The sequence below is a fragment of the Ursus americanus genome, chromosome 4 (assembly GCF_024610735.1).
Source record: "Ursus americanus isolate L20-20 chromosome 4, mUrsAme1.1.p, whole genome shotgun sequence".
Classification (NCBI taxonomy): domain Eukaryota; kingdom Metazoa; phylum Chordata; class Mammalia; order Carnivora; family Ursidae; genus Ursus; species Ursus americanus.
In genome coordinates, this window is record NC_142130.1 from 67,009,434 (window position 1) to 67,027,656 (window position 18,223).

At 37.9% G+C, this 18,223-nt stretch overlaps 1 protein-coding gene across 2 annotated transcripts in view; it reads left to right on the forward strand.

The window, feature by feature from the left end:
• GBE1 (1,4-alpha-glucan branching enzyme 1) overlaps positions 1 to 11,466 on the forward strand; it is a 268,038-nt gene extending 256,572 nt beyond the window's left edge. The window contains exons 15-16 of one of the 2 annotated variants that reach the window (XM_045785422.2): positions 1,642 to 1,759; positions 9,509 to 11,466. In XM_045785422.2, coding sequence (XP_045641378.1) covers positions 1,642 to 1,759; positions 9,509 to 9,565 — 175 coding nt within the window. In that variant the 3' untranslated portion in view covers positions 9,566 to 11,466. Of the gene's footprint in view, positions 1 to 1,641; positions 1,760 to 8,250; positions 8,717 to 9,508 lie in introns of those variants that run through there. The other variant, XM_045785421.2, reaches the window with a different exon arrangement.
• Positions 11,467 to 18,223: the final 6,757 nt, after the last annotated feature.

The following is an 18,223-nucleotide window of genomic DNA, read 5'->3' on the forward strand; positions in this document are numbered from 1 at the left end:
GAGATCCTTATAACAACACAGCTTCCAGTGAATATCAACCCACAGGTTGGGAACCCTTGCTTTTGATGAGATAATTGCTTTCTTCAGACACTACTACCAATTATCTGTGATTTTCACTACTAATTTAATAATTGATACTCTTTCGAAAGTTTTTAAAGTATTCTAGGACATCAGTCTCTAAAATTACTCATGTTTGTTCTTGTTTTTGCTTTTTGAATATTTGTACAAGTATTTAATGAACTAGGATGAAGAACAAAAGCTAAACTTTAATTTAGCAGTTTCATTCCACAAGGCTTCATTTATTTACAGTGTCTCCGGTTATTTATTTTCACTACCTGTGTTTCGCCATTAAATGATTTCATATGCTCAAGTCATTTTCAGCTATATTGAGTGACTTTAGAATCTGCCTGTGCCCAGTAGTCATCTTTTGAATCTCAATCAATCTTTCTCTGTCTCTCTCTCTCTTGTTAAACACTAACATTCTGATTATCAGTTTGAATTTGAGTCAGAGCAGGCTGACCTAGATTGAGTGAAGTGGAGCCACCCCTCCCAGCAAAAGTTCCTTTAACGAGTTTGTCTGCATCTCTTACCCAGACAGAGGTTCCCGAGGCATGAAAATGATCATTGTTTGTCTCCGCATGTACTTCTAATGTGATACTTTTTAATGAAAATATACAAACATTTCTGAATTAAAGATTTATATACCAGAGAAAGAAAACACAAAGCACTTAAATCTCTTTGTATCCTCATTAGGCTATATGTACTGATGTACATTTACTTAAGGAATTTTGTATTAAGTATCATGTCTAGACATTTAGAGCATAATAAATTTGAACATAATAGCCATAGCTTTTATTTTGTTGTAAATACAGTAATAAAATGTAGCTAATAACTCACTGAAAAAACAGATGTTAAATTGTAGCAGACTGTGTGAACGCAAGATGAATCTATGTGTAACGTGGATGGATAGTATGTTTTCATATCATGTGCGTTAATAGCAGGAGGACGCCTGCTTAATTCTGAACTCTTGAGACCACACATGGACACTTGGTTCACTTCTGTGTTCCTCACCTTGATAACCTGGATCTAGAAAACTGGAATGAAGCTAGAGATGAGGAAGGAGTAAAAAGCCGTATCAAATGAGAAATTCTTAAAGGTTCTGGGATTACATTTAGTATGTATTTAGTAATAGATGTGGAGGACACATGGAGGTAGCATAACTATTATTAAATATTTGCAAGGTTACTATATTTTGAATTTATTCTTTATGGCTTTTCCAGGTTGAAAGTGCCAAGAAGTCAAATTTCCATTCACTATGGAGGTGAATTTCTAATGAATGGAATGGGTTGTAATAAGAGAAAAGTAGATTCTCTGTTAATAGGTACAGTCAGTCCCAGGTTGGATGATCAAGTGATAAGCTGTGGTAGGATAGCAAGTATCCCATGGGCATGTGGACCAAAGTGTCTCTAACACCCCATTTCAAACATGAGTATCTCTGAAATATTGGAAAAGAAATGGGTATATAACACAAATCATGATTTAACAGTGTTCAGAAGACTCACTTTTAAATTGCTGTCTCAGAACATACTTTATAATGTCTCATTTCACTCCTGAACCATTGTGATTCCTTAAAAGCTGTACATTCAAAATTGTGCTCGATACAGATGCAGCAGAATATGGAGGACATCAGAGATTGGACCACAACACCGATTTTTTTTCTGAAGATTTTAAACATAATGAGCGTCCGTATTCTCTTTTGGTAAGTAAGGTCTTTAAGATCTTTTCATTACATTTTCATTTAGCCCTTTATTTTAAAAGTGGTGTTTTTGTGCAAAGAAACAACTCTTCAACAAGTAAGTGGCATGTAAAAAAACAAAACAAAACAAAACAGGATGGGGTTGATGGAGAAGAAGTGAGCTGAAACATTCAGAGGCGGCATTCTTGGTGCTGGACTGAATTTGCTTTTGGAAAATTGATAGTAAGGGTTATTTGGTGGACAATTGGGGAAGTTTGGATATTAATAGGAATAAAAAATATTTCTCAAAAAATAAAGGGAAGGCATTTTTTTCTATTTTTTTATGCAGCAATTTACTTCCCTTCTGTTCTTGCTTTCTGTATAATATTTTACATCCAGCAGATTTCTACATGATTGACTGTCTAATGAAGTTTAATTTAAAACACCTTAAAAGGGTCTATAAAAATCTCTTTTTTTCTTTCCTGCAGTCAATTAAAGACTGAATTCATTCTACTTGTAAAATTTTCTGATTTCCTCATATCACTGAGGAAAACATTAAATTATATAACTGATTTTTACTTTTGTGTTGTTAACACATATGAAAGAAGATTGCTTTAAACTACAAGGTTTCAATTCTTTTAAAAATGTAGGTTTTAGAAACTCTCCACATTTGGAGGAAGAATTTTTTACTTTATGTCCAGATGGTAGGCTCAGATCCATATATCTATATTATGTATTTTTTTTTCCTTTTCCTGATTAGTCCTATACCACTCTCCCTCTCTCTCCCTCCCTCCCTCTCTTTCATACTCTCATTTTCTTGTCCTCTTCCTCTTCTATCACTCTGCCTCAGATACGCAGTTTTTCACCATGGAAGGTCTTGGATTAAGATTTGTCTCCCTTCTGTGAGGCCAGGATGTATCTAAGGAAGGTATAGATAGCTTTATCGCAGTTGTTAAATTCTCTTGTTTTCCAAAAATTTAAGCATAAGTCAAAAGGGAGAATCTGGAAGAGACCCCTGGTTCCCTCATTTTTCTACTAGAGTCCCACCTCTTAAAGTGGTGCGAATACATCACCATGTAAATCACCATATTCTGCGCGGAATCAGCTTGCCAAAGACAGTGGCATCAAATAAATTGAAAGAGCAGAGATGAGCAAGATTGCAGAGATGAGCAAGATTGAGTTGTGGTTATAGGCTCTGAGGAAGGTGTGATGGCCGCAGGAGACGTGAGTGTTACCCTAACAGTCTGTGTGCATCTAGGTGGTGAGGATGGTGACACTTACGTAGCTTGAGATACAGATATAGATACATATGCATTTTTAAGAGGGAGGGCTTAATGGTTCTATCAGATTTTTTCTACAAAGAATATTGTAGTTCGTCAGAACATTCAGTTTTGCCAAGTAAAGATTGATAAAAATGTCTCTGAAATGAATTTTTTTAAGGTTTTATTTATTTATTTACTGAGAGAAAGAGCACATAAGTGGGGGGAGGGACAGAGGGAAAGGGGGAGAGAAAATCTCAAGCTAGCTCCACGCTGAGCAGGAAGCCCAAGGTGGGGCTCAGTCTCACAACCCTGAGATCATGACCTAAGCTGAAATCAAGAGTCAGACGCTCTTCCAACTGAGCCACCCAGGCGCCGCTCTGAAATAAATTTTTAAGATTACCTTAGGGGACACCTGGGTAGCTCAGTTGGTTAGGCATCTGACTCTTGATTTGGGCTCAGGTCATGATCCCAGAGTCCTGGGATCGAGCCTCTCATCGGGCTCCCTGCTCAGCGGGAAGCCCTCTCCCCCTGCTGTGTTCCCTCTCTCGCTGTGTCTCTCTGTCAAATAAATAAATAAAATCTTAAAAAAAAAAAGTAACTATATACCTCTTTTCTTTAAAAAAAAAAGAAGAAGAAGAAGATTTTCTCCCAATTTGGGGGAAATTATAATCTTAGGCAAGGGCTCACAGTCTTTGGGGATGGGCAGAAAATATCTTGCCATTCTTTCAATTTTTGTAAGAGTAAAAATACTCTATCATAGTTAAAAGAAGCCAGCTAACAGTGGCAGCAGCAGTCAGGAGATTATTTTGCAAGTACTAATTGAATTTATCTTGCAAATAAGGAATGCACAGTTCTAAATTAGCAGGTGGAGTGGAGGGTAGCACATAAGCGTTGATAACTGGTAGAGGCGTACAGTGCTGCAAGCAAGCACGTGAGAAATAGAACATAGCTTAACCACTGCCTGTATTAGAATTCTGATCCAACTTGGTCAAAAAGGTAATGATTAGCTCTGTCTTCCCAGCAGCAGCATCTTGTTTCAATAACTTCAGGTGCTTCAGGAAACACCATTTAAATGTCTTTAGGCTCCAGGTGAAATGATCACTGGTTTTAATATAGGAATAAGGGAGCACAAATAGACCAGAAAATCCAATAAAACATGTTCCTTCTTGCCAGAGTTATCCTTTGAAGAGCCAAAGGAAAAAAAAAATCACATTAAAAAACGAACCTATTCTAAGAATGCCTCATTATAAAGGGATTCTTTATTAAACTAGGTCATATGTGCTGGGATCCAATCAGGTTTCCTGAGCATGACTGTAGGTACTCTAGATCTCATTCCACCACCGGCGAGAGATCACTTTTGCCTCCCACCTGCCTGGAATAAAGGGAGAGAAGAAGGCTTCTTTCCTTCTCCATGAAATTTCTGCCCATCATAACAAGTACACAGTATTTACTAAAGCTCAATTTGCAAGCTCAATAATCCAAAGGATCTGCTGAACAAGTGTCAAATCTGTTTGCAAAGATAGTAACAAATAGAGCTTGAAGGAATCTTAAAATATGAGGGCGTCTTAAAATAGCCATCCAGGCTGCTGCATCAGCAGGTACCGTTCCAGCATCCTCCTTATTGTGTACTCCATCAGTTGAACCTGGGAAGCCAGACGAGAACCGTGTGTGTACTACCACTGAAACGTGTTTGCTAAGGTCAGAGTAGCCTGCAAAAGCCAAGAAGCGACAGGGCCAAATTTCTCCTTTCTGCTTTACTGGCAATTATTGGAAACTCCATTTTAGCACATTCATTCCCTATATTTTGGTTTCTGATAGAGGAACGTATATGAACGTATGTGTTACTTACATGGCAGTCAGCGCACTGGAAGCAGGGAGGCTTTCTTTCCTTTCTCTGGTTCATAAATTCAAATTCCATGGCACAAATGGAAGAACAGATTATTGAACCTAAAATGAATTAGTTTCCTTTACAATAACTCAAGTAGTCTCAAGGGAAATATGCGTAAGAGAGTAATTTTAGCATTTATTACTTTGCCAGTTAGGCTCCTTATCATTAAGAAGTAGATCTGTTTGTTATTTTTCTAAATTTGGGAATTCAAAAGCAGACTTTTGGGTTAAATAGGGAATTCGGCATACATGTGTCTTTATTGTCCCTCAGTTGTAAGTATTGGAAATACAATTTAGCAATTGGGAAATGTTTTTTGCTCTATCCCAAATCATGAACATGTTTAGGTATTTCAGAAAAGAAAAAATCAAACTCGATTCTTAAAGCTTACTCTTTTCTAGTATTTCTAAATGAGATAACATAGATTTCTATGTAGAAATCGTTATTAGCATCACTTTTCTCTTAGCCTAACACAAAATAATGAATTAGAATATGATTTATTTTTTCTCAGAAAATATTTTATGAACTAAAGCACATATGTGAAAATTAAAATTATTTTATATATCAAACTTATTTTTCAAAATAATTTGTGGCTCTTTTATGACAAATGTGTGTATGTAGACTACTAACGGTCTAATGCCTTTTCATCAAATGACGTTATCACCCTTCAATTATGCACTTTTGCCAAATTTAGCAATTTCTAAGAAAATTTAAAAATTATTTTTTACTTAAAAGTTATTTTAAAGCTTTCTGTTTTCAAATTTTTGACACCCTCTTTTCAAAAATCGTATAATTAATTTTTGCAACTCAATTATGATCCTAGAAGAACATAATACTTTGGATATCATCATACAGTAGATTATTGTGTGATCCATTTTGGTTTTTTGTTGTGGGTTTTTTTGTTTTTGTTTTTGTTTTTAGCCATGTTAGTGTTCAGCATAGTGATCAAGTCATTAAGGTAGTCAAACTAACTGGGTAGATTAGCATGCATTTTGCCTCTCTTAATAAGTGAATTGGATTATACTGTGACATTCTGATTCCTTCTGAAATGTTGACTATAAATATAGCTAGAAAGAATGAAATTCATGGCCATGCATTACATCGTCTCATATGTTCTTAATATGATCCTAACCACAAAATCTTTAGGGCTTAATGGCATACACATGGGTGTGGTATGTATGTTTATCAGCGTATATTATCTGTGATGTACATACTAAACAGTGTTTCTATACGTGTATTTAAATATAAATTGTTTATATTTAAATATGCTTAAATATTTTTATGTTTAAACCTACTTAAATTATGTTCATATTTCTTTTCACTTGCTGTATGAATCAAAACTATTTTTAGAATTAAAATTATAAAATGAGTGTTACAGAGCCAATACTTAGCACTAAATTATAGAGCCCCCAAACCGTTCATGTCTGTAATTGTCTCATCATAGGGATTAGTTCTGATTATCTTAAATCCTTTAGTATAATTGGTAGTCATTTCCTAACCACTAAGAAAATTGATTTACATACTCAGAACCCTAATAAAGAAGAAAACTCAAAATTCCATAAATAGCCATAGTTAAGAAAAATCACTTGCTTGGGGAAATTCTTTCATGTTGCCTATACTGCAAGGGCTCTAGAGCAACATAAACACATTCTAGTAATTAACACTGCAGTGAAAAATACAATTACACAATATTCCCGTTAATGATACTATACAATTACCAACGGAAGGTTTCTGAGCAGATAGTATTAAGAGGTCTCTAAGTGTGACTGGAATTGGCATTATAAAGCTCCTTACATAACATGACCAGCATCATTTAGTAAGAGTTCTTGGAGTATTTTTTAACCATTAAAATGCCCAAATAGGAAACTCAATGCATATATTGCAAGCCTTGAACTTCTTATGTCACCCCTTTTGTTTTCCTCTGACATTTGGGGTGCCTAAGATACCAAGAGATCACAGAAAGGAAGGTTGTTTCCAAATGATAGGTTTATGGTTTTGATTTGTGTTTTATTAATGAAATTAGTTATGAGGTTATGAATCGAACAGAGTAGATACCAAAATCTGTAGGATTCAAGTAGGAGATTGATGTGACCCATCCTGATAGTCACTGTGCCACACTGAGCAGAGACCTGTCATTATTTTAGGTCTGACTTGTTTGTTTCCTTGCATCTGTCTGCAGAGCCTTGAACTTATCTGAATCCTTTTATATGCATATAAAACCATACCTAAAATCAGAGAAATGTTTTTAATGTAAAGGGAACTGAAATTCTTTTGTCTAGTCTTTGGTGCTACTGAAAAATTTAGATTGCTCTTCAGTTTTAAAATGCTTAGAACAGTTCAGAATCATTCTATTATAACCTGCTGCCCCAGTGATGAGTTATACCTAGTTTCTATGATTCCCCAAAACTACGCACATAGAATAGAGTAAGTACGGGGCAAACTCCTTTGAAAGGGCAGAACACTGTCTCTAGACTCCTGCCTATTTTAGTTAAGAGTTGGAGAGGGAATTGGTTGAACCTGTAAATTATAGGAAAAATAGAGGGAAACAGATTATGGCATTGACATGAAGGGTTTCCCCACACTGAATGACTGCAAAGATAAAATATTTATCTTTTGGAAGTACTGGAAGCAAATCAAACATTGCGACATTGAGCTACCCAGTGACTATTGGCATTTGTGAAATTTTTTCTCAGATGATGGTGATCATTTTCTAAAATCACTATTAATGAGATATTAGAAAAACTTCTCTAGCTACTACATTCATAATATAAATTTCTTTTTAAAATGCCATCACTTTACAACCACTTTAATCTTTATTGTTCAAAACTAACCAACTATATTAGTGTATCTGATCTTTTTTTTTGAATTGTGAGAGTTCTTTATCACAAAAACCTTAAGGGAAAACATTGTGTTCATTTGCAGAGTTGAGATGTATTGGACATACAATAGTCTCATTCAGTGAAAATCAGCTGTTCTGTTCTTTTTTTTTCTTTTTTTTCCCTTAAGCCCTGCCTGCTTTGCATTTTTCATTCCGGTTCTAAACTGTAAAAGCTTTTTTTTTTCTTTTTTTAACCCATCAGTCAGACTTTCACTTAAAGATAAAATGACTGAAATAATAAAATCTTCACAGTGTCAGAAATGGAGAGATACTGTCACAATGACAGCAGCAGTCTAACATCATTTTTACTGTTTGTTAACAGTAAATATGTTATATGTAAAATATCACATAGATAAACAAGGATCACTTCTCGATTTTATAAAAAGTATTTCAGATATAAGTATATTAAAGAATATCTTATGATATATGTACATAGTGGGCCCACCCACTTTTATTTGTTCTTTTATTCATTGTTCTCTATTTTATTTAGTCATCATTGGCACCTACTTTGTCCACGGGTACCTACGAAGAGTTAGAAATATGAAGACATAGGGCTTCTGCCCTTGTAAAGTTCATAGTCTGGTGGGGAGGACAGATCATAAACCTGAAAAAAATCGCAAATTGTGTTAGATGCTCAGAAAGAAATTAAAATGCCCGTTAACCAGAGAACTTGGATTCAACTCTTATTTCTGCCACTTACTAAGTGTGTGTTGTTGGGAAAATTATTTAGCTGCCGCGTGCCTCCATTCCCTCCTCTGAAAAATGGAGGCGACAGCAGTCCTGCCTCACAGGGTTGTCACGAGGATTCAATGAACTAGTATTTAAAAACACCGAGACTGATGGAGGGCGCATGCTGAGCACTTAGTAGCTGTTACCTGCGGTTGTCATTGTTTGGTGCCTCACCATACAGAAGGGAAAGCTGGGACCCAGAGAGGCAAAGCAACACAGCCAAGGTTGCCCAGATTAAAAAAAAAAAAAAAAAGGAAGAAGAAGGAAACAAACAAAAATGGAGCTGTCATAGAAAACCAAGTGGAGAAGCTAGCCCACCTAGTGTTGTCAAGGGCGTGGAGCTGGAACTTTTTAAAATCAAGAAATAAGGAACTAGCAAGATAAAGAATATTCTGAGCAGAGATCCAAAGGAAGAAAAGTCCCCCTGTGGGCAGAGCCTGGTGTGAGGGGAGAAGAGACTTTCTCAGCAGGAAGGAGCGGAGTCAGGACCCTGCTGGGCGTGGAAAGGATGCGTATTGTATTTTAAATACAGTGGCAAGCTTTTTGACTGGTTTACATTGGGGAGGGGACCTAAATACCCTTAGGATCCGTTATACCACCTTTAAAGTTTAGTTCTTAAAATGACAGAAGACAAAACTGGATGACAAATAAGAGTGTTGGTGTAGAGCAGTGTTCTGTGTATTACTTTTATTCTCCTGAATAGGATACCATTGTAACCTTAGGGCAGCCTCCCCGTACCACCGGAGAGTGCCTCATCAGCCTGAGTGTCCTTTACAGCCCTCGTGTCTGCAGATCCCGGGGTTTGTAAAGTGTATGGCGCCCTCTAGTGGTGATTGCTTCAAAGGATCCTCACATAGTTGTCAGGACGGCTGAGCCGTGGACTGTCTCCTGGGAGCCCGCAGCAGCGTAAAGATAACTGTGACTTGAAGCAAATGTGAGAGGGCATCATGTCCTTTTGACATAACGTCATCGTGTTCAGAATTTCTTTCAATTGCACTGACATGATTGTGTTGACTTAGGTGTACATTCCAAGCCGAGTGGGCCTCATCCTTCAGAATGTGGATATGCCCAACTGAAGAGACGGAGTTTCAGCTTCACCGGAGGACGTGTGCTTTGTTTTCCTGTTCTCGTTGCCACAGAGCTTGTAATGTGTGAGCTTGCAAAACACAGTCGTCTAGACGAAACATCAGACGTCTGAAATTTAGTATTAGCTTATGCAAATGAATGTCAGACTTTAAGTAGGGGGGTATATTTTTGAAATTTCGAGGATCCTGTACTCTATTTTCCAGGCGTCTGAGCAGCTAGGATTCTCAAATGAAGTATTCTATGTAATGCCTTTAAACAACTTTACTTTCTAGGCCAATATTTGATCCTTAAAGTTCACATTTGAATCGTGTGTCATGTATGGTGATTTCTGTTGAATGTATACAGTATTTTTTTAAGACGAATATTTGGTGACTTTATTTGTTCTAAGTATATCTTGGTTTCAAATACACAGCACCAAGGTTGTTACTATGTTTTTTTTTTAAATTGTGTTTAGAAATACTGTAATAACTATGTAGTAATAGTGTAAAATTAAGAATTGGATCAAAGATAATATAAAGCCATTATCTATAACCTTGTCCATGCTTCATTTTGCCTAAGTTTTATCTTGTAATCTCTGCTTCACTTAGTATCTTGGTGGATGCTGATATTTCCGTCTTTCTGAAGACCTGAATTGGTAATTGTAACATTTCAGAAAACGTCTTTTACTTTTAATCAATAAAAAAAAAATTGCAGATTTGCCTTTGCTAATGTTTGCTTTGTGGTACTACCATGGGGATTGATTTAGAATGAACATTAAAGTGCTTATCTTACCTCTGATACCTTCCCCATATATATGCACACTTGCGCAATGGGCCAGGCACACGGTTAATAATGGTTTTTCTTTAGGTACTATTTTGTAATGTAAGATTATACTAACCAACTCAGATATCCAGGGTACTCTGCAGCTATAAACCTGAACACTTTCAGACATTGAATTAACTGTCTCAACCCAGTGGGGTACTCAGTCATGAAGTTGCCAGTCAATTCACTAACTAGTAAGCCAGGGGTCTAAAATCAATGATACGTCATTCACTCATAACTGAGAAATGATGATGCATTTATAAGACGAAGTATCTGTCACGTTTTGTGAAGATCTTATTTTCCCCTTTATATTAACACATTAATAGTGACAGCTTCTTTTGTTTTTTAAAGACTTTGACACAGAGAGAGCATGTGCGCTTGCGCACAAGCAGGGGGCGTGGCAGGCAGAGGAAGAAGCAGACTGCTGGCTGAGCAGGGAGCCTGATGTGGGACTAGACCCCAGAACCCCGGGATCATGACCTGAGCTGAAGGCAGCCGCTTAATGACTGAGCCACCCAGGCACCCCTTCTTTTTTTTTTTTTTGTTTTTAGCCTGATTATTCATGACTAATGATCAGTACTTGGAAGTCTTTCTATTAAAACTTATTCAGTACTGGAAAGGGTTAGCAAAAGAGACTTTTATAGCTATACCTAGTATATATTTACCATTTTTCTTATAACTTAGTTCTGAAACATAGTGTTTGCTTTAACTTCAAAGTAGAGTAATAGTTTGATTTCCTGACAGAATCAGTGATGTTAGCTGATGATGATACCTACTAGGAAGCATTACTGAAAGCCTCTATGTTGCTTTTCCTGTTACAGGAATGTTCTGACTATCTTAGCACTGCCATGATCTGTGTACTATACACCTTATTGATAACAATACAACGTACAGGGGTGCCTGGGTGGATTAGTCGTTTAAGCATCTGCCTTCCATTCAGGTCATGATCCAGGGTCCTGGGATGGAGCCCCACTTCAGGCTCCCTGCTCAGCGGGGAGTCTGCTTCTCCCTTTCCCTCTGCTTCTCCCTCAGCTTGTGGTCTCTCGCTCTCTCTGTCAAATAAATAAAATCTTAAAAAAAAAAAAAAAAACAGTACTGGGGCTCCTGGGTGACACAGCAGTTAAGCGTCTGCCTTCGGCTCAGGGCGTGATCCCGGCATTATGGGATCGAGCCCCACATCAGGCTCCTCTGCTGGGAGCCTGCTTCTTCCTCTCCCACTCCCCCTGCTTGTGTTCCCTCTCTCGCCGGCTATCGCTATCTCTGTCAAATAAAGAAATAAAATCTTTAAAAAAAAAAACCAAAAAATAAAAAACAGTACAACGTACAACCATGATGTTTTGTGTTCTAGTTTATAATTTCTTACTTTTGCATTTCTTTTGTATGAAAAGATATGGGAATTTTCTATCACAGCTCTTTGAAAATAACAAGAAATTACTTCACTCCTGGAAGCCATCTTCTTTCCCTTATGACCTCTGTAGCAAAGAATAATCATAATGCTATATTTTCATTATATTGATTGTCCTTACTAATATGATCTTTAGATTTTACAGTCTAAAGTTAAAATTTAACAATGTAATATAAATTGCCTTTGTCAAATGCCTCCCCAACAAAGAGAACAATAAAAGGATGTTCCTAGGTAGAAATTGTAAAAATACATTCAAACAAAATATTAATTCTCAAATAGAATGTAGTTTTTTGTTGTTGCTTTTTGTTACTATTTTTCCTATCAGAGCAGACAGCCTTTCTAGAACATTCTAACATTGTACTGTATTTCCGAGTAGGTCTTCATTTTTGTATCAATAACATTCTCATCATCATGTACTCTAGTGAGAAGTTCTGTTTACTGGTTAAGCATTTTCAACAATCACAACAGAGAGATGCAAAATTTTACTCTGTATGCCTTGTAATGTTTTTTTCTCTGATGTGGTTATCTTTCACATCAAAAATGAGAGTCCTCCATCTTAGTTGACTGGTTTAGAATAAGTATTTTTACCATTCTGGTCTTCTATGTTCTAGAAAACATAGATGATTACAGATTTCTTTCCATTATTTTTCAATATCAATGAGTGCTAGTAATTATTATCCAAAATAGAATTTACCTCTCATGTTAATGATGCTTAATGTTTTATTTTATTATCAGCTTAGGTGGAAAATGCCTGTGTTTAATAATAAAAAACTGAACTGTAAACATTTTTCCTAGAACGTTTCCCATTTTGTAACACTTGAACTCTGAGGGTCAACTCCTTTCATATAATTTTTTTCCTGTACATTTGATGTTTCTTACATTGCCCTGTTCTTAGCTGATGCATTCATCTCTAACATAAAATGAGGGATTTAGCCACCATGTTCCTCAAGTTCAAAAAATAACCAGTGACAATAAATTGACTTTTCTTGTGGCAACTGTGAAAGAATGCATGTATTTTTTCCTCTGACTGGAGCACTCCCCTTAGCAATATCAATTCAACATTTGTCAACCATCAGGGTTATAGCCATTGCTGTGCGGGATCATACAGGAGGTTGTCTGAATAAGGAGCCTATTCCTCAAATAATACAGAAGAGAGTGCAGACAGATCTCAGGGAAGCGATGAAGGGTAATATGTTTTCCTCTCGTGTTCAGCTGCGGCTTCAGGGCAAATATCTTTTCACTGTCTCTGGTCCCGCAGCCATTGAATCCCGTGATGAAAGCAACATAAAATAGGTTTCCTGTTGCTCTTCCTGTTTAGAACAAGCCAGAGCAGACATACCTGATAGGAACCAGGACAGTAAAGCAGCTTTCTGGCTGGCCTCACACCTCGGAGACGATTTCTTTTTGCCTCTTTCGAGTCATGTCCTGAACCGAGGGTCTTTAGAGTCTTGGGTTTCATTCATCTATATATTCCTTTTAGGGAGACAAGCACTGAGCTAGGCACTTTGCTAGGTAGACTATTTTGATGAAAGAAAATAGAAATCTAAGCCTAGCAATGTCATGTCCTTTGTGCAGCTGAGTTCATTTATCATTCACGAGGCGTTAGAATTAAAATGCAGATAAATTTTCCCACTAAAGCCAGCCTTCGGGGGGGAAAAAATCAAATGAACTCCCTACTAATTTTTCTGCTCTATTATCTTATTAATGGTGATTTGTAGAGAATTGCAGAGAAACATTCATACTTTAGGGCAGAATTTCTTAATTGGTAGTGTGAGAAATTAAGATACAGTAGCTCTAAGTGTTTTTGTCTTTCTGTAATTTAAAACATTACATCTGGATTTTAACTCTTGGCAAAAACTGTACAGTGAATGTAATGTTTATTTACATGAAAAAATGTATTTTGTGATAGATATGCTTATGCTACAGGGCATGTCATTCAGAAGTGTCCTCACGCCTTACAGTTTTTCTTGTGATTTGTGCTGGGCCGGAGAGAAGTATCCAGCCCATGCTCGGTGTAGACCACTTCACCCAGGAGCCTGCACTGTATTAAAAGGGCAGTGTGATAGCATGGTCGGAAGGCCTGAGTTCCAGTTCTAGCTCTTCCTTTCAGTGCCTCATATTAGAAAGCACTCACTGACTCTTAGTTCTCACTCAAGGCAATAAGACAAAAGGGGGGGGGCGGAGCATTGGTTTTATAAATGCTATTGTTTGATCAATAGCCAAATGGATGATGAGTCAGTGGAGACATCTTCCAAATTCATTGTCAGGGACACACTGTCACCATCACCTGTCTGTCTTTCAAAGCTTCTGCGCTAAGTTGTCCGCCGTCCCCCAGGCAGGGATGTGTGGGCTGCTTTACAGAAAACGGGATTTTGCATTTCCTCCACCAATGCAGGTGACCAAAATGTCCATCTTCCTCCACTGCTGCTTTCCTTTGCTTTTTTTTTTTTTTTTTTTTGGCCTTTTCTCTGAGTGCACTAGGACATTCCAGTAACTTCCATTCCCCTGCAGTCGTGTTCTGCCTCCTTGGTGGGTCAGCCACTCCCAAACTTGGCACGTACGTAGCTCAGCCTTGTGAATGAAAGTTAGCAACCCCTTATGGGGACCCACCAGGCAAGGTACACCGTCTATGCAGTGAAATAGCCGCAGGTACCCTCCAGTGAGGCGTGGCAACCAGGGCTAAGGGTCTGTTTCTCTCCCTCTTCCTCTTCTGCTCACACTACTAACAGAAGGAATGAATTACGGAGAAACTTAAGAATTGCAAAAGAGAGCTCAAGGTCAGAAGCACTTTGGCCCATCATTGTTTTGGATGGAAAGCCTGTACTCTCATCAGGCATACGCATATTCAATAAATAAATGTTTGCACAACTTAATAGTAATTTTTTCAAGAGGGGGAGCGATATCAGCCATTGATCTGCAATTCCCACTGCTGTTTGGTACTTAAAATAAGACAATGCGTAGCAGAGAACTAGCAAAAAAGCTATCACCCTAAATTACTTTACCATGCAAGGATATAAACTAAGTGAGATGTGTTCAAACTGTGCATGCTTGTCTAAGGTCATACAGAAAATACAAAGCTAGGGACGCCTGGGTGGCACAGCGGTTAAGCGTCTGCCTTCAGCTCAGGGCGTGATCCCGGAGTTCTGGGATCGAGCCCCACGTCAGGCTCCTCCGCTATGAGCCCGCTTCTTCCTCTCCCACTCCCCCTGCTTGTGTTCCCTCTCTCGCTGGCTGTCTCTATCTCTGTCGAATAAATAAATAAAATCTTTAAAAAAAAAAAAGAAAATACAAAGCTATAAGCACATGAATAAAGCCACCTACATATAGAATTTGTAAGTAAACTGAAAACCCACAAAGTCCACTGATTCCAATATTTATCTTGAACTAATGAATCGCTTGATCTCCATGTGTGGTACTCCTCCATTTAGGCACTTTTCTGGTCGTATTATGAACATCAAATCTAAACACGTGATTTTATTTGGATTTAAAGAGTTTTCAAGTCTTGGAATGAAAGGCAATATATGTTTCAATCCCTTTAGAGAATTTCTCACCTCAAACTACGTTGCTATGAGTCTTTTATTTTTCCTCTAGAAAAAGAAGAGGAGGAAAATGAAATACCTTTATTACTTCTTTATGTATGTCCACTAGGGATGCTTTTTAACTGAGTTTGTAGTGTCACTTTCCATTCACTCCAGTAATATACATAATGAAAAACACTACATGTAATTTCATTTCACAAATGCCTCTAGCCTTGTTGTCAACTATTGATTAAAACCAGCCATGTGGGGGCGCCTGGGTAGCGCAGTCGTTAAAGCGTCTGCCTTCGGCTCAGGGCGTGATCCCGGCGTACCAGGATCGAGTCCCACGTCAGGCTCCTCCGCTATGAGCCTGCTTCTTCCTCTCCCACTCCCCCTGCTTGTGTTCCCTCTCTCGCTGGCTGTCTCTCTGTCACATAAATAAATAAAATCTTAAAAAAAAAAAAAAAAAAAAACCAGCCATGTGATATGCAAGTCCCCCCAACATACAGAGTCACTTTCTACCCCCTCTATCACTCAGTTGTATCAAAACTGCAGTAGAATGCCTAATTCTGTACTACATATATTTTCTTATAAGATATACCGTATTGGCTATCATGTACTGAGTGCTTTCTTCTTACTCTATGCCCCGTGGTGGTACTTTATGCTTATCACTGCGTCTCTTAAACTCTGCAAAATGATTATAATTACCCTTGTCTGAGTCAATGCTCCTCCTCTTACCACTGCAGTCTGCCATCTTCCACCGCAGATCCTTGGCCATGTCTAAATCGGCGGCTGAAATCTGGCTCTCCCATTTGTATTAGTGTGTCTCTAATTGGATTTGAGCGTCTTTGGTGAGGGAAGGGGGTGGCACGTGAAATCACCCTGGGGTGTGTAATGCCCCACATTCTGTTGTCTGACGGTATTCAAGTTCCAGGAATTATTTTTGTCATGAATTGCATTAAAAAAAAAAGTTACAAGATCATGACCCCAGCTCCCAGATCCTGCTTCCTAAGGCTATTCTGCAATAAAAGGAACTAAGACTCCTTGGAGAGATGGCTGATACTACAGCTGGAGCAGGGAGTATACGAGATGAGCCTGGGGCTTCGTGTAGTACCAGAGCGTAAGGAAGTGCCCCCAAATCAAAAGGATGGGAGCATGTCAAAGGGACACAGGAGCCAATTGAAAGGTACCCAACAGCTACACCTGAAACAACTTGAACAACAAAATAAATAATGTATCACTGCATAAAGTACAAAATACCCATGACTTCATACTGATATAAATAAATGCTTGAATAAATAAATCAATGGGGGAGAAGAGACAAATCTCCCGCACAGAAGAACGCTAAATAATTTTTACCGCCCAAGAAAGTAGGGCTGGACTCTCCCCACCCCAACTCTCTCCGTTGTGCATGGACTTCACTTAGTGATCAGCTTCTAAAAAGCAGAGTGAGCAAAGGGGGGAATAAAAGGTAGCGGGAAACCCTGGAAAACTACCTCAGCCGCGGGACTGTGGTCAGCATCATCAGTGAGTCGCGTTGGTAGCACGTGCTCTTGATACAATGTGATGAAGTGAGGAGAATGACAAAAATACAGTCCTCCAAACCTATAACTCTAGCCTTACCATGAAAAAAGAAAAACATAAAAAAATTGAGAGTGTTTGTGTATATCGATTAGATATCAGATTACACATATAAGATTATGTGTGTATTAGATTTCATATACGTGTGTATATATCTCTATATAATATGTATGGCATAGAGAAAGAGTTTTATTTTCAGGAACTGGCTCCTGTGATTAGGGATACTGGCAAGACTGAAATCTGCAGGGCAGGCTGGCAAATTTGAAGCTTGGACAAAGAATTGATACCACAGTCTTGAAACAGAATTCCTTCTTTTCTGGAAAACCTCAGATTTTGCTCTTAAGATCTTCAGCTGATTGAATGAGGCCCCGCCCCCATTATCAAGGGTAATCTTTACTTAAAGTCAACTGCTTACAGATGTTGACCACTGTACTGACAAAAATAACCAGGTATTATAATCTAGCCAAGCTGATATTTAAGAGTAATCATCGTAGAGATACCTGCCCGGGTAAGGAATGCCAAACAAGGTGAGTCTAAGAAACTGTCACAGCCCAGAGTTGGTACGGAAGCAGGACGACTGAATGCACTGTAATATCCAAAATGGGATTCTGAAACAAAAGAAACACTGGGGAAAAACTAGTGAGGTTCAAATGAGATGTAGCTTAGTTAATAATATATAAAAAATTGCATCAAAGAGGACAGATGCCTAAACAGACAATTCTCCTTTGTAGAGGAAAGATAGTGTTACAACAGATCACATCCAGTGTTCCCAAGGAAACAAACCAAGACTGAAGAGAGGAAGCATAGGAGCCTCAGAGCCTGACTGCAATTTTCTAAAGTGACAGAAATAGTGATGACCAATTGTCTTTTCACCATCTCCTTTCCTGACCCACAGACAAAGCAAAAGTCTAAAATCATGACTACATGGCAGTATGTCTAAATGTCTAAAACTTATGTCTTGTTGTTCTGTACTGGATTATTTCCTCTGAGACATTACACTTAATATTTGGGTCGTGGCCTCCAAGTGAGCAAATACAACGTTATGAAACCAATACTTGGGATTTTGGGTAAAACTTCTTCCACAAGTAACTTATTAGCAATCCTATAGGCAAAATCATTCATTCAACTACTCGGGCATATAGCTTTCAACCATTCACCTTAGAACAACATTTCATGTTAATAAATAAAATGCTTATAAATGTTCTCCCAAAATTAAGAGCTTGACTACAATCCAGAGGCTAGGCAAAGTTAGGCTGAAATTATACATAAACCCTAAAATCTTAATGACTAGACAACATGAAAGTGCTTTTTTTTTCACTCACATCACATTTCAGGGCAGGACA